Genomic DNA, 27598 nt, shown 5'->3' on the forward strand with positions numbered 1-27598 from the left:
TTTAGTTATTTGCTATAAAACAGTTTCAGATCCATACCGTATTGTCAAAGTATTGGCCAAAAATGTTGATCGGGACATCCAACCATCCATTTTCTACCGCTTGTCCCTTTCGGGGTTTGCTGGAGCCTATCTCAGCTGCATTCGGGCGGAAGGCGGGGTATACCCTAGACAAGTCGCCACCTCATCGCAGGGCCAACACAGATAGACAGTCAACATTCTCACTCACATTCACACACTAGGGCCAATTTAGTGTTGCCAATCAACCTATCTCTAGTGAAAAGTATTCCTTCTTCCTTCCTTCAGACTTAGGTCCCTTCTACACTAAGCTAAGGTTATCCAAGGTAAATCCCACCTAATCGTATCCTTGTCCACACACACACAAGGTGGTTTGCCTTCACCTTCATTGTCCATTCGTTTGTGGTGACTTTATATACTCTGGACCTAGACGTTGAGTCTGTGACATACATGGCAGACAATAACTGATACAGTCTGCTATGCCAGTCCAAATGCATTCACTGTTTTCCGTAGTTAGTCTTCCCTCGGCGGCCAGGTAATACGAAGCACACGCTACCTTTTTTTATCACATCCACAGGAGCCCGCATTCTCGTTGAGTCTCCTTCGACAAATGGACAAAGTTTTTCGCTAAGTAGAATCACAGCTGACCTGGACATTCGAAAGTTCTCTTGCCATCTGAGAAGTGTTGTATCCCAAATAGCTGCAATCGCTTTCTTTTAAGGTATTCATGTGTGATTTCCATAAATCAGTGTGATTTAGTGTAGCTGAAATGAGGCTTAGGCTAAAAAATTATTTGTTTAAAGGCCTACTGAAACCCACTACTACCGACCACGCAGTCTGATAGTTTATACATCAATGATGAAATCTTAACATTGCAACACATGCCAATACGGCCGAGTTAGCTTACTAAAGTGCAATTTTAAATTTTGCGCGGAATATCCTGCTGAAAACGTCTCGGTATGATGATGTCTGCGCGTGACGTCACGGATTGTAGAGGACATTTTGGGACAGCATGGTGGCCAGCTATTAAGTCGTCTGTTTTCATCGCAAAATTCCACAGTATTCTGGACATCTGTGCGGGTTAATCTTTTGCAATTTGTTCAATGAACAATGGAGGCCGCAAAGAAGAAAGCTGTAGATGGGAAGCGGTGTATTGCGGCCGGCTGCAGCAACAACACAAACACAGCCGGTGTTTCATTGTTTACATTCCCGAAAGATGACAGTCAAGCTTTACCATTGGCATGTGGAGAACTGGGACAACAGAGACTCTTACCAGGAAGACTTTGAGTTGGATGCGCAGACACGGTACCGTGAGTGTGCATGTAGCTGCGGCTTCCAAACATTTGATCGCTTGCCCATATGTGCGTGCCGCTATGTGCATGTCACATACGTAACTTTGGGGACTTTGGGGAAATATATGTGCTGTATGAACTTTGGGGAGGTGAACGGTACTTTGGGCTGTGGGATTGAGTGTGTTGTGCAGGTGTTTGAGTTGTATTGGCGGGTTATATGGACGGGAGGGGGGAGGTGTTTGTTATGCGGGATTAATTTGTGGCATATTAAATATAAGCCTGGTTGTGTTGTGGCTAATAGAGTATATATATGTCTTGTGTTTATTTACTGTTTTAGTCATTCCCAGCTGAATATCAGGACCCACCCGCCTCTCACAGCATCTTCCCTATCTTGAATCGCTCCCACTGCCCTCTAGTCCTTCACTTTCACTTTCCTCATCCACGAATCTTTCATCCTCGCTCAAATTAATGGGGAAATCGTCGCTTTCTCGGTCCGAATCGCTCTCGCTGCTGGTGGCCATGATTGTAAACAATGTGCAGATGTGAGGAGCTCCACAACCTGTGACGTCACGCGCATATCGTCTGCTACTTCCGGTAGAGGCAAGGCTTTTTTATCAGCGACCAAAAGTTGCGAACTTTATCGTCGATGTTCTCTACTAAATCCTTTCAGCAAAAATATGGCAATATCGCGAAATGATCAAGTATGACACATAGAATGGACCTGCTATCCCCGTTTAAATAAGAAAATCGCATTTCAGTAGGCCTTTAAGGCAGGGGTGTCAAACTCATTTTAACTCAGGGGCCACATAGAGGAAAATCTATTCCCAAGTGGGCCGGACTGGTAAAATCATGTCATGATAACGTAAAAATAAAGACAACCAAATTGTTTCTTTGTTTAAAAATAGAACAAGCACAATATGAAAACATACAAATCATGATGTGGGTTTTTTTACACTTACATGTTGCTGTTCATAGTAGTCTATCTTCATTTGTCGTGATTTATAATTTCTGAATAAATTATGTAATAATGTTCATCAGACAAATAGATGTGAGTCTGGCAGGGTTTTAAAATGCTCTCATTGGTGTAAAATTGTAATCTATCAGAAGATGTACACTGCAAAAACTGAAATCTAAATAAGATTAAGTATCTCAATTAAGGGTGATATTTGCTTATTTTCTGTCTGATAAGATAATTCTTCTCACTAAGCAGATTTTATGTTAGAGTGTTTTACTTGTTTTAAGTGTTTTGGTCCTAAATGATCTCAGTAAGATATTACAGCTTGTTGCTGAGATTTGATGACCTATATTCAGTAAAACATGCTTGAAACTAGAATATCAACTGTTGCAAAGCTGTGTCATCAACACTCACAAGTATAAAACTACTTTTTTAAAGTAATAATTTCTTATTTCAAGCATGAAAAAAAAAAATCATGACTTTGTTACAATTGTGTCTCATAATTAAAACAGATGACAGCCAAATGGACTTTGCTGTTTTATTTTCAATGAAACAATAGAAAATACGCACTCATATAGTAGTACAGTTTTTATTAGTTAGAATATACTTATTTTAAGGTATTTTGGGGTTCATTGAGGTTAGCTAATTTTACTTGTTTTGGAAAGTCTTGACAAGCCAAATTTTCTTGTTCTATTGGCAGATAATTTTGCTTAGTTCAAATAAAATACCGCTAATTTTTGTAATTTTTTCTTGTTTTTGAACACTGACTTTTTGCAGTGTAATAAATAGTAATATCAAAATCTAATTACAGCATGATATTTATGTAATTTACTCATTTTTCTCAACTGATGTACGTTTGTACTAACATCATGTAGTTTATTCTGTACATATGTAGAATCACCTACAACAAAACCTGTGAATTTGGACTCATTTCATGAATCACACATGACGTTAGAAGGGGATACATGTTATTTCAGCATATTTATGTGCGCCCAGATAATGTGTCCCCAGTCCTCTATCTTAACCGGGCACATAGCTCCGCCCCCTCTGAAGTCATGGGGATACAAAGAATTGCTATTGCGACATCCAGTGGACATATTTAGAGGAGCAGTTTCTTTCATTAAAAAATTTCAGCTAATTTTTATACTTACCAAAATCTTCTCGCGGGCCGGATAAAACCTGTTGGCGGGCCTGATCCGGCCCATGGGCCGTATGTTTGACACCCCTGGTTTAAGGGGTTATCCGGCTTAGTGTAGACTTAGCCTAATACTCCTGACATTTTGTGCTGGTTGTGGCTATACTGAAATGTTCTCCCCCCGTATGAAAACCAAATTGCTTCTCAGTCACCAGCAATCTAACTTTTTGTGAGTACTTTAGGGCTTTAAGAATGATGGCTTTATGAATTTCTTCTTAATTTTTTTCAAGATTATGACCATTCCTTAACCCCAAAATCCCAATTTATTCGCACTATCTACATGTTTTTATTTTCATTGGTGACTAATGCCAGAATACTGGTGGGAAAAGCAGCATTGAAGGCAGAGTAAAGAGGCACTGCTGTGCTAGAGCAGCAGCCAGTATAGTCCTTTGTTTACATGCAGTGCCTCGTCTCTGCGGAAGGAGGCTTTTTGGTAGTGTGACTCCGACCAGCTGTTTCCCGCCTTGAAAGCCACCCGATCAGCTGCACACACACACACACACACACACACACTCACACACATTCTTGTATGTGTCACCTTCTTGAGACCTCCGAAAAATACCTGTCTTTAGGACCACCCTTTCTAGACATATGAATATTTGTATTTACAACATTAATAATACATACAAACTATGCAAATATAAAAAAAGGTACGCTTTTAGTTATTTTTATTTTTTTTTGTAACTGGTTTTTAATCTTCATTATTTACTTTGTCATTACAGTATGTCTCTATATACATTTTTATTTAATTATTATTAATTTTGACCAAAGGAGGCACATTTGAATTTCTTTCACACTTGTTATTACATATGTTGGCCGGAGGGGGAGCACTTCAAATCTTTACACACACTTGTTATTTCATATGTTGACCAGAGGGGGAGCACTTTTAAAACCGGCACACAGTCAATTTGAAAAATCCCTTCTTTTTGGGACCACCCTAATTTTGATAGATTTCACCACCGGGGGTGCAAATGAGATCTCAATTGTTTTGTTTTTTGTAATGTGCTTAAGGCCGATGACAAACAAGTCACGGACCAGAGATGGGCCCCTGTGCTGCACTTAGGGCAACCCAGCTGTAGAAGCTAACTGTTAATGGCCACTATAGTCTTAGTACCGTAGTGTATTTGTTCATCCTACGGTCATACTTGCCAACCTTGAGACCTCCGAATTCAGGAGATGGCGGGGTTGAGGTGGGGCGGGGCTTGGTGGTAGGGGGGGTGTATATTGTAGCGTCCCGGAAGAGTTAGTGCTGCAAGGGGTTCTGGGTATTTGTTCTGTTGTGTTTATGTTGTGTTACGGTGCGGATGTTCTCCCGAAATGTGTTTGTCATTCTTGTTTGGTGTGGGTTCACAGTGTGGCACATATTTGTAACAGTGTTAAAGTTGTTTATACGGCCACCCTCAGTGTGACCTGTATGGCTGTTGATTAAGTATGCCTTGCATTCACTTATGTGTGTGAAAAGCCATATATATTATGTGACTGGGCTGGCACGCTGTTGGTATGGAGGAAAAGCGGATGTGACGACAGGTTGTAGAGCAGGGGTGTCAAACTCAAATACAGAGTGGGCCAAAATTTAAAACTGAACAAAGCCGCGGGCCAAAGTTGACCAAATTAACCTTTTAATAGGGACCCAAACAAGTTTTGCATTGAATATTGAACAAGCATGGCTTATATATCTTTATAGTGACATGCAAAATCGAGTTTCAAATAATAATAATATTAATTAAAAAATATCAATGGCATATCAAATACAATTTAAATAAAAATTGAATGCCTCTTTTCTATTTACAGCCTTCTGAGGTTAATATCAACATTAACTTTATCCACGGGCTAATAAAATTGAAAATAAAATAACAATGAATAAACCAACCATTCAGGACTTTAAAACTGCTCAGTTTGCAACACACTGATCTAATCTGATGTGCCCAAGCCAGATACCTGGCATCTTTTCTTGGATGCTAGTTCTTTAATGTCGGGGCTCAGGCTTTGAGCTGAGGCAACCTTCATTATCGAACGAAGGTGTTCATCAGTCATTATATCTCGTAGTCCACCCGGACCACAGTCTTGGGGGCGTGCCTTAAAGGCACTGCCTTTAACGTCCTCTACGAGCTGTCGTCACGCCTGCTTTTCATCCATTCTAACAACGTGCCGGCCCAGTCACAAGATATGTGCGGCTTCTGTAAGCAGACACACGTGAATGCAAAGCATACTTGATCAACAGCGATACAGGTTACACTGAGGGTGGTCGTATAAACAACTTTAACACTGTTAGAAATATACGCCACACTGTGAATCCACACCAAACAAGAACGACAAACCTATTTCGGGAGACCATCCGGACCGTTACACAACATAAACACAACAGAACAAATACCCAGAACCCTTTGCAGCCCTAACTCTTCCGAGACGCTACAAAATACACCCCCCGCTACCACCGATTAGCGGGGGGTGAAATATGGGAGTCTCCCGGGAGGGTTGGCAAGTATGAGAATTAACGGTGAATGCGGTGTTACCGCGGCACCGCCGCTGTGTATAATCGGCGGGCCAGCTCTAGTGTTAATTTGATATCGTCTCAAGGGCCAAGTGAAATTACAAATTTGTTGTAGAGGATACTAAAGGCAGTGCCTTTAAGGCATGCCCCCAATATTGTTGTCCGGGTGGAAATCGGGAGAAAAAATTCGGGAGAATAGTGGCCCCGGGAGATTTTCGGGAGGGGCACTGAAATTCGGGAGTCTCCCGGGAAAATCGGGAGGGTTAGCAAGTATGCCTATGGTCACATATTAAGTTAAAGTTAAAGTACCCATGATTGTCACACACACACACTAGGTGTGGCGAAATTATTCTCTGCATTTGACCCATCACCCTTGATCCCCCCCGGGGAGGTGACGGGGAGCAGTGAGCAGCAGCGGTGGCCGCTCCCGGGAATCATTTTTGGAGATTTGACCCCCAATTCCAACCCGTGATGCAAAGTGCCAAGCAGGGAGGTAACGGGTCCCATTTTTATAGTCTTTGGTATGACTCGGCCGGGATTTGAACTCACGACCTACCGATCTCAGGGCGGATACGGGACGCGGGTTGTCTTACGTCAGCACCGGAAGCCGTAAAATCAGCTGTTCACCTGGCGGCTTATTTCGGGGATGAATAGGGAAGTCCTTCTTTAGCTGTCGTCTTGTTTGATCACATATTGCTGCCTTTGCACCTGTCAATGTTTAGTTTGTATGCACATTAAATCAACAAAAAGTCCTGACTTTGGAGCAATGTTCACAGACTCTGGTATTTGGCTCTCTATCAGATGCAATGGTTTTCCGTATCGGGACCATGATTTTGGTCCTAACTCGGTCTTCATATGGAAGGTACTTTTCCTTGTTGATGTCTCAAGAAGGGTAGAAATACAAGAACACACACTTACACACACACTTACACACACACACACACACGCCATGCAGGGGGAGAAAGCAGAAGGGGCGGGGCTGAGAAGGAGCTGAGGTAGAGCGCCACACACAACGAGGGAACCCCATCAGCTGGAAGTGGAGTAACATTACAACTCTAACTACATTCCTCCTAACCGAAGGGATTATTTTTCATTAGCTCACCTTAGGGCGGGGAGTTTAAAACACCGCATTTGTAATTACTACTTTTTTATTTTCCATCAACAATTTTTTATTTTTTTTTTTGGAAGGAAAAAGGGGAGGACTGGAGATACCAAAACTGGAGAGTGAGCATGGAATATTTCATGGTACCCGCTCAGAAGGTGCCCTCTTTGCAACACTTCCGGAAGACGGAGAAAGAAGTGATCGGGGGTCTTTGCAGGTGTGTAAATCCGCGTGGGTTGTTGTTATCAGTCCACTGGCGTAAAGTCACACACGCGTGGGGTAACGAGGCGATGTGATGTTGTGGGCACGACCTGTCCGCGGGGGACAAAAGGCAGTACGTAAGGTGTCCAATGCTCGTTAGGACGCATTTAAATGTGATATTTGTCACGTTGAGTGGGGATTTGTTTGAATTTTGTGGCGAACAAACACAAACCACGTGGGCTCTCGCGCTCACGCACACACACACTCCTTCCTCCGCCGTGGAGCGCCTCACTCGCTCTATTTGTCCTCAAATCACCCCAAATACGCTGCGTTTTGGAGGTAAATAAGCCAGCAGTGGATGTTTTGTATGTTTCACGGGGGTTCTTGGTTGTCGAGCGGGGGGCTAAGTTGTTGTGGGGAAGTGCGGCCATGCTTGGGGCTTCTCTCGCTGTAACCAGCGAGGTGGTCTGGCGTGTCTTTTTCCTGTTAAATGACGCCGTTTTTGCGACTTTAAAAACACAAATAGGTTTGTCGTCGACGCGTTTTGGAGTTGGAAAGCCGTCTTTCGGTGTGAATTCTCCGTCAAATCTAGACGCCTCCACTGCGTCTTTTCACCGCTGCCATGCCGCATTTTTGTAATGGCGGGGGACGCTGAAAAAAAAAAAAAAAAAAAAAAGTCTGCCCGGAGCACAGTGATGGCGCTGCGAGGGGGTGGGGGCATTGAAATACGATATGGGCAGTGGGGATGTTTTGATTATTTCTCCCCCACAGAGAGAAGTCTTTAACGAAGCACGAATGCGAACGTTTGGGCTCAACAGGGGGTATTTAATGGTGGCGTTATTAGGAAGGGGGTGTGTATACGTCCGCAGCCCTGCTTGGATAGGGAGGCGGAGGGATCTGAGGTTGCTGCTCAGGCTTTACGTGGGGCATCATGGGAAATGGAGTTCTACTCTCTCTAATGGCTAAACCAGAGGTGTCCAAAAATGTTGCCACAATCAAAGCATTTTGACATTTTTCAATTTCATAAGTGTACAGCTCCACTAATGGACATTGGAGTGTTACTTTCAAAGGCAAAATTAAAGTATTGCTAGAAAAATAATTTTATATGGGACTTTATTGTATTATATGTATAGTACATGTTCCAAAAAGAAAAAAAGCATAAAACACAGTATATTTAAATATACTAAATGTAAAAAAAGAGAATAAATGTTCAAAATAATCTAGTTTGGTTACGCCATCATGAGCGCAACACAAGGTTGTAAAAGTTTCAAGTACAATTCTAAATAAGATGTCAAAAGCAAACTGAAATCAAATACACACAGCTTAAAGATTGATCAATACCTATTTATGATGATTCATCAAAATATATAATAAATATACCTGAACAGAACGCTCAAGATGGTTACACCAAAAAGTAACGCTATGAATCGCGTTTTTCCAAGTTTTTGGGGCATTTTTATGCTATTTCCAAGCATCTCCTTTTTATTATCGTTGATTTTAAATGGTCAAACTAATGCATATTATATACGCATGCCCTAGTAAACAAACAAAAAAAGTCATATTTATTTTGATTGTTACATTTTGAAGTACATTTGTGCAGGTGGGTGCGAATGTACCCATTACCAGAGCTGTACACATAACCATTACAATACATACATGTTTTCTAATCTTTAGTCCCATCAAAATATAAGTCAAATATTGTTTAATAAGAATTATTTTTAAATATCATTATTTTTTTCCTGTCCAGCTTCTCAGGCAAATCATATTGTTGATGTCGATGCCCATATCAGCTGTACAAGTTTACTTTACAAAGGAGAAGAATGGGATACTTCTCTTGTTGCCTTATTTGTATTTCACTTTATTAAATGTATTTATATTATCATTTGGTGCATAATAATTTTGACAAAAGAATAGAATGGAAAATGGCACAGTATGTTACTGCACATGTCACCAGCTAAATTAGGAGCCTTTGTTTAATTACTTACTACTAAAAGACCAGTTGTCTTGTATGTTCACTATTTTATTTAAGGACAAAATTGCAATAAGACACATGTTTAATGAACCCTAAGATTTTTTGTTAAAATAAAGCCAATAATGCAAGTTGTTGTGGTGCCCTTTATTTAGAAAAGTACAGAAAAGTATCGAAATATTTTTGGTACTGGTACCAAAATATTTAATTATATATATATATATATATATATATATATATATATATATATATATATATATATATATATATATATATATATATATATATATTTTTTTTTTTTTAATATTATTTAAATTTTTTATTTTATTTTTTTTGTCCTGTCCAGTTTCTCAGGCAAATCATATTGTTGATGTAGATGTCCACATCGGCTGTACAAATTTACTTTACAAAAGAGAAGTGTGGGATACTTCTGTTGTTGCCTTATTTGTATTTGACTTTATTAAATGGATTTATATTATTATTTGGTGCAGGAGGGGATAGAAAGAGGAAAAAAAGGAATAAAGAGAGACAAAAACAACAGCAAACACAATAATAACAACAAAAACAAAAGACCAACATCACCAAATAGGATATGTACAAATATGATATGGGCAGCGGGGATGTTTTGATTATTTCTCTCCCACAGAGAGAAGTGTCTAACAAGCACGAATGTACACATTTTGGCTCAACAAGGGGTATTTAATGGTGGCGTTATTAGGAAGGGGGTGTGTATACGTCCGCAGCCCTGCCTGGACAGGGAGGCGGAGGGATCTGGTGTTGCTGCTCAGGCTTTACATGGGGCATCATGGGAAATGGAGTTCTAATTTCTCTGATGGCTAAAGCAGAGGTGTCCAAAATGTTGCCACTGAGGGCCGCACACAAAAAAAATCAAAGCATGCGGGGCCATTTTCATATTTTAAAATTTCAAAAACCACTGCAATACATATATTTTTTCATATTTAGAGTTCCATCAATATAAGTCAAATATTGTTTAATAATTATTTTTAAATATTTTTTATTTTCAACACTCAAATCTCCAGCTCAATTTCAGATCTATCTGTCGAAGTTCACTTTTTATGTTTTATGCCCCTTTTTGTTGAAGATATTTCCCCCCAAATTTTTCAAAGTGGAATATTTTAGGTAAAGTAATTGAAGCCTTAAATAGGTCAATAATTCATAACAATTTGATGTTGCTTCATTATTATTTACGCTTAAATCTCGGGATCAACTTTAGATCAATCCATCAATTGTAAGTTTTTATTATTTTTTATGTTATTATTTTTTTCAAATTGTTTTATGCCCTTTGTCATAGAAAACTTTGTTTTTCTATGGGGCGGTAAAGCTCAGGTGGTAGAGCGGCCGTGCCAGCAACTTGAGGGTTGCAGGTTGGATCCCCGCTTCCGCCATCCTAGTCACTGCCGTTGTGTCCTTGGGCAAGACACTTTACCCACCTGCTCCCAGTGCCACCCACACTGGTTTAAAAAAAAAATGTAACTTAGATATTGGGTTTCACAATGTAAAGCGCTTTGAGTCACTTGAGAAAAGCGCTATATAAATACAATTCACTTCACTTCACTATGGCAATCATGCAAAATATGCAATCATTTTCCCAAAAATGATTTCAAAGTGGTATATTTGATGTGAAGTAATTGGAGCCTTGAATCAGTCAATAATTCATTACACCATTTATTTTGATTTATTTTTTTGCATTGACAATTTTAAAGAAAAAAGCAGCCAGCATGGCAGCTATGAGTTAATAGTCAACATTGCAACTTTTTATCGTTACATTTCACCTGTATGCTCTTTTATTCCCCTTTTTAATGTTTTTTATTTTTTTTATGGTATTTTTAGTGTGCCACGGCCAGTTAAAATATGAGCTGCGGGCTGCACTTTGGAAACTGTTAGTCTAAACACTCTTTTAATTTAGAATGTTAACAATGTTCAAAATATCCCATAATATCCTGTGAAGGAACCCAATGAATATCGTATTGATATTCAAGAAATACCATGACATTATTGCATCAAATTATTTCCATTTCTGAGAGAGTTTCAAAACATACACAATCATGGTCTCTTTATTAGGTACATCTGTACTATCTAAAGTACAAAAGCTGTATCAAAATATGGAAAAGGGGTTAATATGGTGTTTTAGATTATACTTCCAATAAACATGCAATATTTCTCAATGATGCAATCCAATATGTGTTCAAAATATTTACTTTTTCCACTCCATTTGGAGCAAAACACTATAACATGGATTATTAATTACATATTTGTAGTAGTAGTTTACTTCAAATATCTTTAGAAAAAACAAAAAAGATGAAGTAAAGTACAGATGTGGAAAAATACTTCATTATTAAAACACAAGAACGAATACAATACATAATGATTCGGTTTTTCATATCCAAAAACAAATGAACTACCGGTACCTAACTTTCTTGTCATCATTAATACAATGATTAATTTACTGGTCTTATTTTTATATATTATTGATCATCTTTATCTCCAATACTAAATAATTTTATACAAATTTATTTTCGAACACAACAAACCAAAAATACTCTCCAGCGACATAATTCAAACAAAAAAGTGTCTCCAATACAACAAACATGCAATACCTAACAATGATTGATTCATTGATTGAAGCTTTTATTAGCAAATTGTACAGTACAGTACATATTCCGTACAATGAACACAGCTAAAGTTGTGTGCGCCCTAAAATCTTTCACTGAATACAATAATATGTGATATGTATTTAACCCTCAAATTGACTTCATATTTGGACATTTGCATGCTTTTGTTGGATGTGCACATGCGATGCTAACTTGTGTCACGTGTTTGCACAATTGTTTGCACTGAGGTGGCTGAGGCACTACAGATAAGAGCCCGGCCAGAGAGGCTCGCTGGAATCCTGGCTTGATACAGAGGAAATGTACTTAGAATGTCGCCTCACCCTCAACAGCTTAGGGACGACACTCGCCAAAAATCGGGTGACCTAAAAACTCAACTGGCATCAGATTTTCACCTTGTTCATTTGCTTGGGTAGTTTTTGTTTTAGTGTTCAATGTCGTAAAACTGTGCAAACAGTAAATATAGTATAGTCACTTTGTGTTAAGTTCAGCTTTACAGATGCCCTTCCTGTTGTTATAGTATAGGGATGAGGGATTGATTAGCGCATGATATTTGTTCCAGTGAACTGTTTGAGAAAGTCATAAAAGTGCTTGAATTTGTCCCAGGAGCTGCTTTTATTGTATTAAATAGCATGATGGAATTAAAAAAAAAGAAGGTATTTTTAATCCAATTTTTTCACTATTTTAGGGATGAGATCTTGTAAATGAAGCAGTTTTTCTCTGATGGATGTTTTCTTTCTCCCTTAGTCTGGCCAACATTCCTCTAACCCCAGAAACAGCCCGCGACCAAGAGAGGCGGATTCGCAGAGAGATCGCCAACAGCAACGAGCGTCGGCGCATGCAGAGCATCAACGCCGGTTTCCAGTCGCTTAAAACGCTCATCCCGCACAGTGATGGGGAGAAGCTCAGCAAGGTGGGGATAACTTAAACTTATGATGCTTTTTTCCTCCATTTAAAGCACTTCTTTGTGGTCTACAATACATAACATGTAATAGTGGGTCTTGGGTAACGATTTTGCATGGATTGTTTTACAGACAGTCTTTAGGCCGCTCTTCAGGATGCGCCGTTTTGTGGGCGGTCTTATTGACATGCCTCCACTTCGACAGACACATTGTAGTTTTTAGCATTTCCATATTGAGTCTCCTGGCAGTTATGCGTTGGAACTAGGGCTGGGCGATATGGCTTTTTTTTAATATCTCGATATTTTTAGGCCATATCGCGATGCACGATATATATCTCGATATTTTGCCTTAGCCTTGAATGAACACTTGATACATATAATCACAGCAGTATGATGATTCTATGTGTCTACATTCAAACATTCTTGTTCATACTGCATTAATATATGCTCATTTTAAACTTTCATGCAGAGAGGGAAATCACAACTAAGTCAATTGACCAACACTGTATTTATTAAACAGTTATTAAGCAGTGACACAAACATTCATGTCATTTCCAAAACAGAAAGTGCAAAATTGTCAGTAATTTTCAAACAAGCTATTAGTGCACTTTTGTGCATGATGTCTCTAAGATGACAAATCAAAACAACACTAAATTAAAGTGCACTTTTTGTACAGAACGCCACTACAATAGTTTAAAACAAATAAAGTTCACTTTTGTACATGATGTCACACAAGATATTTCAATAAGTGTCAAATAAAAATGAGCTGCATAATAGGAAATCAAATTGTGTATGTCCTTCGCTATGTGGTAGGTTCCTGCGGACGTTATCTCTTTTGTTGTTGACTATTTGTTTCTTACGTGTGATCTGGAAATGTTTGCCTCGGCATTTTGATGGTGTGGGCGTGTGGCACCGAATGGAGATGTTGACATACGGAGTAAGCACTCTACATTCTCTAGCAGGTGACTTTTCAAATGATGCTACATAATAGCAGTAATTCTACTTTTTGTAGCAACGCTGTCGCTCCACACTTGACAAATTACGGTTGTCTGTTTGACATATTCCCACTTGAAGCCAATCCACCGCCAGTCGATGGACCCCCTGCTGTTTTTCTTGGGAATTAATTCTTCCTTCATTTGTTACCAGATTCGCACCTTCTTTCTCTCGTATTAACACTCGCATCACAGCTAACTTTAGCCATGCTGCTACCGCTCTGCTGCGCGAGGGTGTATACGTATGTGACGTATGACGTGACAGTATGTGACGTATGTAAGAAGGTGCGCTCGCTGTCTGTGAGAAGGACAGACAAAAAAGAGTGAGAAGAGCCTGCAGTGTAATATCCGCAGCTAAAAGCAAGTGCGTGAGAACGTATACTCGGATATTACGATATAGTCATTTTCTATATCGCACAGAAACAAACCCGCGATATATCGCGTATATCGATATATCGCCCAGCCCTAGTTGAAACTACCGGTATACGCTACTAAATATTGGAAATGACAATAGCGGAGGATGCATGTACAAGCCAGACTGCCCCACAACAAGAGGATAGCGAAAAATAAAAAACTTATTGACTACAACGTTGGACTACAATCAGGCAACCTTGCACAAAGATCTTTGGTTAAATTTATACCATATATGTAGATATCTGCAGACGTCACAGGTCAAACAGGTTGTTATATATTATATAAAAATATAATATATCAGTATATATCATATACTGTATATGTAATATGTAAATATTACATATGTTATATTTTATATTGCTACTACGGTACATTCTTAGTCTACTTTATACCTGCATTATCCTTTCCGTTCTTACACTTTCCAACCTTTGTAACTGAGCTACTGTGTGGAACAATTTCCCTTGTGGATCAATAAAGTTTGTCTAAGTCTAAACAACGTAACATGACAGAGCAAGTTCCAAATGTCTCATTTGGAGGATGTATGAATAAAGGCAATATTATTTTATAAGTATCTCAGCAATACTTCCGCGGTTTTGATATCAAATTTGGGGGATTTATGGGGATCCCAAATACACAAAAGAAGGTACCATCAGAGGGAAAAATGTTGGTTTTGCACAGTAGGTCCCCTTTAAGCAGTGTTCCACACAGATTGGCAACCTATTTGTGGGTTTGGACACTGGTCAGGGGCGGTGTCCAATATGATATAATCAAATGATTTGCATAATTGTCTATGACCCATGAATTTTTAAAAAAGGGCAAAAAATGTTTTAGACATTTATTTCAAGACAAATCTGTGGTACTAGTATCAACACATTTTTCTTGTTACATTATATCATTTTGCTGTATTTTTCAATTGTTGCTCTTTATTTTATTATACAATGCACTGCACTTTCTACACTTTTGGTTTATTACCATAACTTATTCTGCCCTCCTGACTGTTGGAATTTAGTTTGGTTGATAGGTAAACAGCCTTTTTTATATCAGTGATGAAAAATTCCCCAACTTGAGGTTGTTTATTGATCGTCTCCCCACTGAACTTACTGTAAAACTAAACACACAAAGGAAAGCACATTAATAAACACATTAAGTGCACATGAGTGTAGGAATCTTATTAAATCGACAATACAGCTTATTAAAAACTAAAAAAAATAAAATAATACAACCACCATACAGGAAAAAGGTTGGCGATAGCTCAATGCTAACATACAATGGATGAGTTCATTGACAGGCTTAACGAAAATTAACATTATATAGCTTGGTTGGTAGGGTGGCCGTGCCAGCAACTTGAGGGTTTCAGGTTCGATCCTCACTTCTGCCATCCTAGTCACTGGACCTTGGGCAAGACACTTTACCCACCTGCTCCCAGTGCCACCCACACTGGTTTAAAAATGTAACTTAGATATTAGGTTTCACAATGTAAAGCGCTTTGAGTCACTAGAGAAAATATAATTCACTTCACTTCATTGCGATCGTTTTAAACTTGCATAAATGTTTAACAAATGGGAAGTGAACGGGAAAAAATTGACATGAAACAGCAAATGCATTTCTACTTCCAAGTATATATTCACCAAACTCTGTTGAAACGAATATTGACCACTTAAAAAAAAATGTCACCTTCGGCAGGCCCTGAGTAAATAAATGTATGGGAAACACTGTTGAAATATATATTTTTTCCGCATCCGAATCAGTGGCACCAATCTCCGCTTTTTTGCTCCTCTTAGGCCGCCATCTTGCAACAAACAGCGGACTACATTTTCGCATTGGAGCAGGAGAAGACACGGTTACTGCAGCAGAACAATCAACTCAAGCGAATCATACAAGTAAAGCCTGACAGAAACGGCAAAACGTAGCAATGTTTTTCTTTGAGCTGATGACTTTTGCTTGTTTACAGGAGCTAAGTGGCTCCTCCCCAAAACGGAGGCGCGTGGAAGAGAAGGACGAAGGCATCGGCTCGCCTGACATCCTGGAGGAGGAGAAAACGGACGACCTGAGGAGGGAGATGGTCGAGCTGAGGCAGCAGTTGGCGAAAGAGCGCTCCACTAGGATGATGCTGGAAGACCAGGTGACATATGCATTCTGTAGAATCACATTAGTAGTCCTGCTCAACCACAGCGCTCGTTGTTGATCGCTTTGTGATTGCCAGATGAACTCCATCGACGCTCACTTGTCCCCGGAAAAACTGAAGGCTCTAGCCCAGGAGGTCCAGGAACAGCAACATAAGCAGCTGGAAAGGGACCTCACACCTGTTCATAGCCCACAGGTACACACACACACACACATGCATACTCGGCTGTCGCTAGCTTGCATCATCTTAACGGAAGCCAATAACTGGATTGAAAATTCTGTTAGAAAGCAAGCATCAACAAAATAATTGCTTCACCAGAAGAAAGCTCAAACACAGACCTAAATATTAAAAACAAGTAAGATGCGGGGTGGCCAGAAGGAGGTTTGTGCACAATAGATTGCCTCATATTCTCATGTATTAGGAGTGCTACTGCAAGCAAGTCCAGGTGTGCTTTCAATTTGTATACATTTATTTATTTGCTTCCCCTAAACATTAGCTTGTACAGATTTTCTTCGAGCATTCAACTGGACTGTTCAGTTTGACTTCGAACTTTTCCAACACTTTCATATGAGCAAGCTTCATCAGTTCATGCTCATAGGTTTAGATTGATCAGCTCTAGTCTGACCGGGACCAGTTTAGAAGTAATCAAACATAAATAGACTTAGATTGGTCAGATCTTGTCCGACTTGGACTAGATCTTAGATCTGACCAATTTAAGTCTACTTAAATTAGTCAGATCTATTCTGAGTTGGTCAGATCTAGTCCCAGTTGGACTAGATCCGGTCGGACGAGCTCTTATTGTTCCCGGTCGGATCTGACCAATCTAAGTCTACTTAGTTAATCAGATCTAGTCCCAGTTGGTCAGATCTAGTCCAACCAATGTAAATCTAATCTTAGATTAGATCTAGATCTTAAATTAGATCAGATGTAGATTGGTCAGATCTAGTCTAATTTGGAATATATCTGACCAATCTAAATCTGATTTTAGATTAGATCTAAGATACGAATACCGGTAGATAGATTGTACTTTATTGATTCCTTCAGGAGAGTTCCCTCAGGAAAATTAAAATTCCAGCAGCAGTGTACAGAATTGAGATCAAATTTAAAAAGTAAAAAGTAAATAATGGGGGTATAAATGGAAACAAAGTAGAAAAATATTACTATAAGAATAAAAATAAAAAGCAACAATGAGAATAAAAATATAACTGTAAAATAAGAATATAACAAGAGAAACTCAGCAGTAGTGACCATGTTATGAAAAAGTATTGCACTGTTATTGTTTTGCATCCCCTGTCATCCTAGTACACCCCCTCACCCCCAGAGAGGAGTTGTACAGTCTAATGGCGTGTGGGACAAAGGAGTTTTTTAGTCTATTAGTCCTGCACTTGGGATGAAGCAGTCTAGCACTGAACAGGCTGCTCTGGCTACTGACAACGGTATGCAAAGGGTGACTGGCATCATCCAGGATGCTCACTAGTTTTTCCATTTAGACTAAATTTGTCAGATCTAGTTCGACCGGGACCAATCTAAATCTATGAGCATGAACTGATGAAGCCTGCCCAGATGAGAGGCCAAACGTCCAAGACAAACTGAACAGTTCGGTTGTGATCGATGGAATGTCCTGAGAGTACAATGACCTGGATGAATGAGAGCATCCATAGACATTGTACAGGTTAGGTACGCAGAATATTGTTTGAATTGTATTTTTTTTTACATGATAAATATTTGATTTATTATTATTTTCCTTGTATTTATTTCTTCACTTTCCAGGTCTACTTTATAGAATACAGAGATGGAATCTAATCAAATGGGCTTCCAATTCAAGGGATGCATCAAATAAATCTGCTTTTACAAAGATAACAATGAGCAGTTTTGACTGACATTGTCAGAGAGGTATTTTTATTTCATTTTAGTTTATTATTGTGATGTCGTGCAGTATTTCTTAACAATAGGGCGGGCAACGCCCCCTAAAGGGCAGTCAAAAAATATGTTTCTTAGCTGTGGGCTCTATGAGCTGCAGCGGTACTCGGTTGTAATGCACTTTTCCACCACTAGTGGCAGTAATAAAATATCAAACAAAGTCTGGAGCTAAAGTCATAGAGAAGTTTCTTAAACGCAAAAAATATGACTTAAGTGGTGAAGCTGTATTTTCATTTGCACTGTTTTGCAATTTTTTTTTGACTGTTTATTTATGAAACATATCATTTCATCATTAAGTTAGTTAGAATGTATTTTTTTTAGCACTACGTAATTGTATATGTACATTTATTTTTCATCAGTCTTTCTGAGATCCTTCTCTTGCTATATATTTGATTAGTATTTATTTTTTTAATCCGTCTGACCTTAGCATGGATAGTAATCTTTGTGAGTAACACATGCCTTCATAACATTTGACAAGGTTTATTCTGTTAAGCTATAAATAGGTTGGATATACATACCGGTATATTGAATATGATTAAAATCAAGAGTAAGATTACTAATTCGGTGTAAATATTTGAATGGGACCCGGGCCCTTCCGGTAGTGGAAAATATGGGCCCCAAGGTCAAAAAGGTTAGGAACCCCTGGTGTAGTGGTTGTTAATAATATTCCCCTTTGATGCTGCTAAATTAATTAACAAAAATATAAGTAGCTATATTGTGTACAAATAATCCATCAAGATAATCATGTAGGTATTGATCAGTTCCTTCTCATAAATATAACACATATATATATATATAGTGCAACTTTAACAGTGGTCCTACCTTCCAGGTGTTTGCCCCGGCGACCCCTCCTGCCCCCACACACCACCCCACTGTCATCGTCCCCGCGCCTGTCCAACCTCAGCAGCCCCATCACGTCACCGTGGTAACCATGGGCCCGGCGTCTGTCATCAACACGGTCTCCACATCCCGACAGAACCTGGACACCATTGTTCAAGTAAGACGGCATCACCGCGCAAAGCTCTGATGTCACAAGTGGTTCAGTTTGGGGGGAAAATAATCACTTTAAACTTGAAGTTTAAACAAATCTTGTTTTTGAAAAGGGTACCAGTGATGGCAAAGAGGACAAGTGTGATTATAATCATAAAACAGGACATGGAAATTGTATAATTTTAGTAAATATGAGGTACATATACACAATTTAATCAGCTCAAAAAAAAAATTGTGTACATCTACAACTCATACAACTTACTTAATGAATAGGATTCTTAGTATAGCATTCTTAAGTAAATTGCATGTATCTTGAAGTCTAATGGTTTGCGACTAGCATGTGAATGACACAAGCATCAAATACTTCCACAATTAAACACAAGATCAACATTTTACCACATACAGAAGAAAATATATTTAAATTTTTATATGTTTTGTACAATAAAAATATATATTTCTATATTTAAAAAAAAAAAAAGTAAATATCCTGACAATGGGGAAAAAAAATAGAATAAGCTGATGTTTTTGTTTGTTTTTTGGCCTTAATAGTCTTCTGAGTTGAATAGCTAATGTTGTATTTCTGTGAGTAGGGGGCAGAAATTATACGTTTAGACTTCTTTATGCTCTTTTTCATTCATTAATTATTTTAATGTTTTATCAATTATTTTGATCTATTAAGTGAATGCAATTTAAATGGAACAAGACATCTTAAATGAGAAAGTGAATTATATATCTAATACCATATCTCCATTTATATTTGATTTGTTTTTTCCTAAACTATGAAAAACAACATACTACAATATGGATTTAAGCTTTATAGCAGTACCTATAAACAGCAGTGGGTGACATACAGTGAATCCAGAAAGTATTCAGAGGGCTTCACTTTTTCCACGTTTTGTTATGTTACAGCCCCATTCCAAGATGGAATAAATTCATTGTTGTCCTCAAAATTTTACAGACAATACCCCATAATGACAATGTACAACATTTTTAAAATGTGTTAAAAATAAAAAAAAGTTAAAACATGACATGTACATAAGTATTCTCAGCATTTGCTCAATACTTTGTTGATGCACTTTTGGCAGCAATCACAGCCTCAAGTCATTTTGAATATGCTGCCACACCTATCTTTGGGCAGTTTCGCCCATTCCTCTTTGCTGCACCTCTCAAGCTCCATCAGGTTGAATGGGAAGCGTTGTTTTTTTATCCAAGATGTCTCTGTATATTGCTGCATTCATCTTTCCCTCTATTCTTACGAGTCACCCAGTTCCTGTCGCTGAAAAACATCCCCACAGCATGATGCTGCCACCACCATGTTTCACTGTAGGGATTGTATTGGCCTGTTTTTTTTCTCCAAACATGACACCCTGCATTCATGCCAAAAAGTTCAATCTTTGTCTCATCAGACCAGAGACTTTTGTTTCTTATGGTCTGAGAGTCTCTCGGGTGCATTTTGACAAACTTTTTCCCAAGAAATTACGTCCGTCTGGCCACTTGGTTGGTGGATTTCTGCAGAAGTTGTTGTCCTCCTGGAAGGTTCTCCTCTCTCCACAGAAGGAAACTGTTGCTCTGACTGAGTGACAATGGGGTTCTTGGTCACATCCCTGACTAGACTAAGATGAATGCAGCAATGTACAGAGACATCCTGGATGAAAACCAATGCTTCCCATCCAATCTGATGGGACTTGAGAAGTGCTGCAAAGAAAAATGAGCGAAACTTCCCAAAGATAGGTGTGCCAAGCTTGTGGCATCGTATTCAAAAAGATGAGGCTGTCATTGTGCCAAAGGTTCATCATTAAAGTATTGAGCAAAGGCTGTGAAAACTTATGTACAATTTTTTTATATTTTTATTTTTAACAAATTTACAAAAATAAAATACTTTTCTGATTCCCATCCCAGTCGCTTCACAAATCCGAGTCCATGGTTCTCGCCCGGAAAAGGGTGGAGTGCCATCTCCGGGTTGGGGAGGAGATCTTGCCCCAAGTGGAGGAGTTCAAGTACCTCGGAGTCTTGTTCACGAGTGAGGGAAGAGTGGATCGTGAGATCGACAGGCGGATCGGTGCGGCGTCTTCAGTAATGCGGACGCTGTATCGATCCGTTGTGGTGAAGAAGGAGCTGAGCCGGAAGGCAAAGCTCTCAATTTACCGGTCGATCTACGTTCCCATCCTCACCTATGGTCATGAGCTTTGGGTCATGACCGAAAGGACAAGATCACGGGTACAAGCGGCCGAAATGAGTTTCCTCCGCCGGGTGGCGAGGCTCTCCCTTAGAGATAGGGTGAGAAGCTCTGTCATCCGGGGGGGACTCAAAGTAAAGCCGCTGCTCCTCCACATCGAGAGGAGCCAGATGAGGTGGTTCGGGCATCTGGTCAGGATGCCACCCGAACGCCTCCCTCGGGAGGTGTTTCGGGCACGTCCGACCGGTAGGAGGCCACGGGGAAGACCCAGGACACGTTGGGAAGACTATGTCTCCCGGCTGGCCTGGGAACGCCTCGGGATCCCCCGGGAGGAGCTGGACGAAGTGGCTGGGGAGAGGGAAGTCTGGGCTTCCCTGCTTAAGCTGCTGCCCCCACAACCCGACCTCGGATAAGCGGAAGAAGATGGATGGATGGAAAATACTTTTCACATTTTCATTATGGGGTATTGTCTGTAGAATTTTGGGGACAAAAATACATGTACCGTATTTTTCGGACTAAGTCGCAGTTTTTTTCATAGTTTGTGAAAGTTGCATAATGTTTTTTTCCTTCTTTATTATGCATTTTCGGCAGGTGCGACTTACACTCCGAAGAATACGGTATTCCATTTTTTAATAAGGCTGTCACATAACAAAATGTGGAAAAATTGAAGCGCTGTGAATACTTTCCGGATGCACCCTGTATATTTTTCGCAGTTTTTATTTACCTCAATTATACCGTACTCTTGTATGACAGCTACATGCAATGGTACACCCACGGACCAGAGGGCGTCCATGGCAACTCGCCTCATGTCTTCACTCTCTCGTGTCTCCGAAGGCGATCCAGCACATCGAGGGCACCCATGGGAAAAGTTGCGAGGAGGAGCAGCGGCGGGCGGTCATCGTGTCCTCGGGACGCGTCCTCTCTGACAACGATGAGCTTGACGACTCCTCGCTGCCATGAGTCCGCACACCCGCCTACATGCATAAGACAAGAGACTTTTTAAAATAGGGCTGGTAGACACGTTGAAGCACTCGTACGTACAGTACATTCGTACGAACAAGTACAGTATAGTACCGTGATAGGCAGCCACCACTTAATCCATGCCGCTTATCTACATACACATATTTAACTTGTAGATGGGTTACTAGAGCAGCTAAAAGACTGATCGTATAAATACTCTCATACTAGATGTTACTCGTCAAGCTGTACATCTTGTTGCCCACTAGAGGGCGTGCTCGAGCAAAATGAAGCCCCGAGAGTGACCACACTTTTTTTTTTAAACACTGTGAGCCATCTTTTACGCTTCTCTCTTGTACAGGAGAGAACGCACTTAACCAGTTTTGTCTTCTGTTTGTGTGTCGCCATTATTGCTGGGCTGGGTTCCCAGTGCACTCCTCCATCCCCGATATAAAGGCTTGTTAATTAAGCTTATCAGTGGGCACTCTGGAGTGTTGCTATGTGCTTGTGTCGCCCCCCCCCCCCCCCCCCCCCGCCCCCTCTTTTAGCATTTAGCTTAGCCGTGCAGCTGAGACTCTGGAAGTCTGCAGCAGCACCAAACTTAATGCCTCCCATGGGAAGGCACACTTAAATGTTTCCGCCATTATTAGGCACACAAACACAATCGCGTTTGCTCAATCATAACCCCCCAACTCCATTCCTAGTTCTCCTTAAAGCTTTGTACTTTTTCTTTATTACACATTCCTGCTAAGATCATACTTTTAATTTTGATGTTCATCGTCTAAAAATGTAGAAATGTGTCATAAATGCAAGTACAGTGGAACCAACAAAGTCCAACGCTACAAAGGTCGTAGAATTTTCCTGTCACTTAGTTTCCTTTCTTGTACCGGTATTATTTTTTTTTTAAGCGACTCGTTGAAATCTTACATGTATCCTAATAAAATTACAGTTATTTGTAAAGGGGTTAAGTTCCGAGAACCCTGCAAAAAGACAAATCCTGCGACGAATGGCCTAAAATAATTATTAAATGGATGTACAGTACAATTCAGTTTTATGGTGAACTACTACAGTGGTTCACACCATTTTTTCACCAAGTACCACCTCAGAAAAAAAAAACGTGGCTCTCCAAGTACCACCATAATGACCAACATTAAAATACAGTAGCATAGTAGCCCTAAATATTAAAAACAAGGCAGAATTTTTTTTTTTTTTTAACTATTTAATTCAGTGATTTTTTGGTATATTACTAGATCAGGGGTCTGCAACCTTTACTATCAAGAGACATTTTGTCACCTCTTTCACTAAAGAAAAATAGTATACAGCTGCAAAACCTAACGCAGCTTGTAAACTTTTAAAACATTTAATCTTTTTTTATTTTACAGGAAAAGCAATTTGTCCACCGGAAATTAAACTTTTTTTTTTTTTTTTTTTTGGCAAGTATTTATAGTTATATCTCTATAGATGTTCTTATTCATCCAGGTCATTGTTTTCTCAGGGCATTCATTCGACCGCAACTGGACTGTTTGGTTTCAACAGTTGTTTTGTTGGCTTTTTTCCCCACTATGATTAAGCGGAACCATCCAAGCTCAGGCACAAGGAGTTTAAATATTTGGGGTTTTGGCACCGACTGTATCTGACCAATCTAAGTCTATGAGCATGAACTAAGTAAAGCCTACTTGGAAGACAGGCAAAACGTCTTCTACAACAAACCAAACAGTCCAGTTGCGATCGATTGAATGCCCTGAGATTATTTATGGTTAGGTTACCCAAGGTGTTTCACACTCGAGAACAAAATGGGTTCCAGTCTTTTTTACTTGCCTTCCTTGCGCCCCAGGACTCAGCCTGTGTGGATTTACGGCCTTACAGTCGGAAATTCTAGAACTATTTTTAAAAATGCTTACTTTTCTTACACCAGGATTAAAAAAATTCAAGGGAGCCACAACAAGGCCCGCAATTGCAGCAATTCTTACAATTGTTACATTTTTAAAACACTTTTTGCATAAAAGTACATCTTCAACTTGTCAAATTACAACTTTTTTCATGAACTGTATTCAAAACTCGACATTGAATAATACAATTGTTTTTTAATTGTAAATGACAAGTTCATTCTAATGACACTACTTAGAAAATGTAATTATCTTACAGTTACAATTAAAACATTTTCCTGATAAAATTGCAATTCTATTTTTGTGAATTACAACTTTTTTTTACATTCTCGTACAATTCCTTTTTTTTTGTGTACAGCTACAAAAATTAAAACATTTCTATGTTCACGTGACATCACTTATTACTTGTAAATATTACCAATTTTTCTGGCGAAATCACAGATGCAAAATGTCAGTTTCATTTTCATTCGACTTTTATCACAAAATACATATCAATTGCAAAACAACATTTAATTTTTGTAAAAGTGCAACTTCATTGCCTAATGTTAAAACCTTTTGATGTTAATTCTGAAACCCTATTCAGATTTTTTGGGGGGTAAAATGAAATCTTTTAAGACTCTTCGAATAAAAGTTTTACTTCTTGCTGTAAATGGAAAGTTTATCCTCGTAAATCTACAATCATGACCTTTCTCATAAATATCTCATCTTTATTCACTCAGTACAGTATAGGGAAGATCTCAGTAAAATGACATTTTAAATTAGTCTTATTATGACTTATTTTCAAATAATTTAATGGATGGAAAATTGAAATTTTAATAACTGACCATTTTTCTCTTTAAAAAGTTGTAACTTTTGTTTAAAATGTTATTTCCCCACAAATCAAGGGTATTTTCAACACCCATCAGGCACAAGACATCGATACAACGTTGATTATACATACATGTCCTTTAAAACTGACTTTGAAACAACCTTGCAATATAGTTGTATTTGTAAATTGAGACCACATTGATGTTGTTGGTTGGGAAATGACCAAATTTCAATGGTCAAATAAACGTCACAACCAGACAGTTAACAAACATCAAAAAGTAAGTTTTTTCAACGTTGTATTTGTTTTGTAGAATATTGGCTGGGGAATGACCGAATCAAAAAGCTTGTTGTTTGAGTTGCTCAACGTCAGGACCTAATTCAGCAAGTTCTCAACGTTGTTTCAATGTCTTGTTCCTCCTGGGATGGCCAGTACGTTTAATATTTTTAGGATGGTGACGGTTTGACCCAGGAACAGATTGTTCCAGTTTTCGTGTTTGACTTTAAAGGTTCCACTGTAGCTGTTGGAGCTCATAATGATTCCAAATACTTTTGACCACTCAAACATTCCATTTCAATTCAACACTTTTGTCATTTAAATGCTGTATTTTCTGCCATATCTCAAACTCTGACATAGTCACTGTTTTCATCCTAGCCCTTTAAAAAGAAAAATCCTCGCCCTCACTTGAAATGAATGAGGGCCTTCTTTAAAAAAAAAAGAAAAAAAAGATTGGCACGAAAAATGTGCTTTTTAATGTTTTAATCCATTTCAAGCACTTACTCGACTGGTGCCGCACTTTTTCTTCTTAAAGAAAGGCACCATTGTTGTTACAGTATGTCATAATTCCATATATAGCCCATCAATTTTCCTCTTTTACAGCCCACCCCCGTCCCTTTTTTTTACTGTCTGCATATGTTTTTGTATGAGAAAAGTTTGGGGGATTAAGAGGCTTGTGCCTTTGTAAAGACAGACTAATAAAGTTTGTACTTTGTTTTTTTTAATGTGTCTACAGTCGTGATGTCCCGCACGTCAAGTTGAAAGTGTGTCTGAATTGGTGAATAGGATGTTGGATTAAAAATAGACCTGAAATACCAATTTAGGACAGTAGGTGGCATCCTTCGTTATCGTCCACTTCCACCAAGTCACTGCAAGCCTCCCCTTTACACACTAAATTCCGACTATTGCCAATTTTCTTATAAAATTACAACTTCCTTCTCATAAAGAAGTACAACTATTGCAATTTCTCACGGAGGAATCCAACTTTGTTACAATTACAGTTTTTGGTGACCCAGTAAATAGATTACATATTTTATCGTACAATGAAAAAATATTAGCAGTTGACGTAAAGTTGTTTTCGTTAGAATTAAAAAAATATATATATTTTTAGATATTTTTAGTTTTGTGAAATAAAAACAGAAAAAATCCAAATTAGAAATATATATATTTTTAATGTTATATATATTTTATATAAATTTTTGCTATGAAAACGTCTCGTACATTTCCAACTTAATTCTCTCCTAAAATTACCATTTTGACTTTTTTAGTAAAATCACTTTGTAGAAATAAAACTATTTTTTTCTCGAAAAAATTCTACAAACTCTAAAACCAGTGAAGTTGGCACGTTATGTAAATGGTCAATAAAAACAATACAATGACTTACAAATCCTTTTCAACTTATATTCAATTGAATGGACTGCAAAGACAAGATACTTAACGTTCGAACTGGAAAACATTATTTCTTGCAAATATTAGCTCATTTGGAATTTGATGCCTGCGACATGTTTCAAAAAGGCTGGCACAAGTGGCAAAAAAGACTGAGAAAGTTGATGAATGCTCTTTAAACACTTATTTGGAACATCCCACAGGTGAACATGCTAATTGGGAACAGGTGGGTGCCATGTTTGGGTATAAAAGCAGCTTCCATGAAATGCTCAGTCATTCAAAAACAAGGATGGGGCGAGGGTCATCACTTTGTCAACGAATGCGTGAGTAAATTGTCGAACAGTTTAAGAATAACATTTCTCAACGAGCTATTGCAAGGAATTTAGGGATTTCACCATCTAAGGTCTGTAATATCATCAAAAGGTTCAGAGAATCTGGAGAAATCACTGCACGTAACATTGAATGCCCGTGACCTTGGATCTCTCGGGCGGTACTGCATCAAAAACCGACATCAGTGTGTAAAGGATATAACCACATGGGCTCAGGAACACTTCCGAAAACCACCGTCAGTAACTACAGTTTGTCTCTACATCTGTAAGTGCAAGTTAAAACTGTACTATGCAAAGCCAAAGCCATTTATCAACAACACCCAGAAACGCCGCCGGTTTCGTGGGCTCAAGCTCATCTAAGATGGACTGATGCAAAGTTTAAAAGTGTTCTGTGTATCCAAATTTCAAATTGTTTTTGGAAACTGTGGAGGTCGTATCCTGCGGAACAAAGAGGAAAAGAACCATCCGGATTGTTATAGGCGCAAAGTTCAAAAGCCAGCATCTGTGATGGTATGGGGGTGGATTAGTGGCCAAGGCAGGGGTAACTTACACATCTGTGAAGGCACCATTAATGCTGAAAGGTACATACAG

The 27598-nt window shown here is 38.9% G+C and overlaps 1 protein-coding gene across 2 annotated transcripts in view; it reads left to right on the forward strand.

Moving 5' to 3' along the window:
• tfap4 (transcription factor AP-4 (activating enhancer binding protein 4)) overlaps positions 1–22844 on the forward strand; it is a 77571-nt gene extending 54727 nt beyond the window's left edge. For both annotated transcript variants that reach the window (XM_061974189.1, XM_061974192.2), the window contains 7 exons: positions 7137–7267; positions 12598–12763; positions 15939–16037; positions 16109–16279; positions 16361–16477; positions 19032–19199; positions 22203–22844. In XM_061974189.1, the coding sequence (XP_061830173.1) occupies positions 7137–7267; positions 12598–12763; positions 15939–16037; positions 16109–16279; positions 16361–16477; positions 19032–19199; positions 22203–22328 (978 nt within the window). In that variant the 3' untranslated portion in view covers positions 22329–22844. The remainder of the gene's footprint in view (positions 1–7136; positions 7268–12597; positions 12764–15938; positions 16038–16108; positions 16280–16360; positions 16478–19031; positions 19200–22202) is intronic.
• The last annotated feature ends 4754 nt before the right edge of the window (positions 22845–27598 follow it).

This window comes from Nerophis lumbriciformis, linkage group LG22, assembly GCF_033978685.3.
Source record: "Nerophis lumbriciformis linkage group LG22, RoL_Nlum_v2.1, whole genome shotgun sequence".
In the NCBI taxonomy this organism is placed as follows: Eukaryota; Metazoa; Chordata; class Actinopteri; order Syngnathiformes; family Syngnathidae; genus Nerophis; species Nerophis lumbriciformis.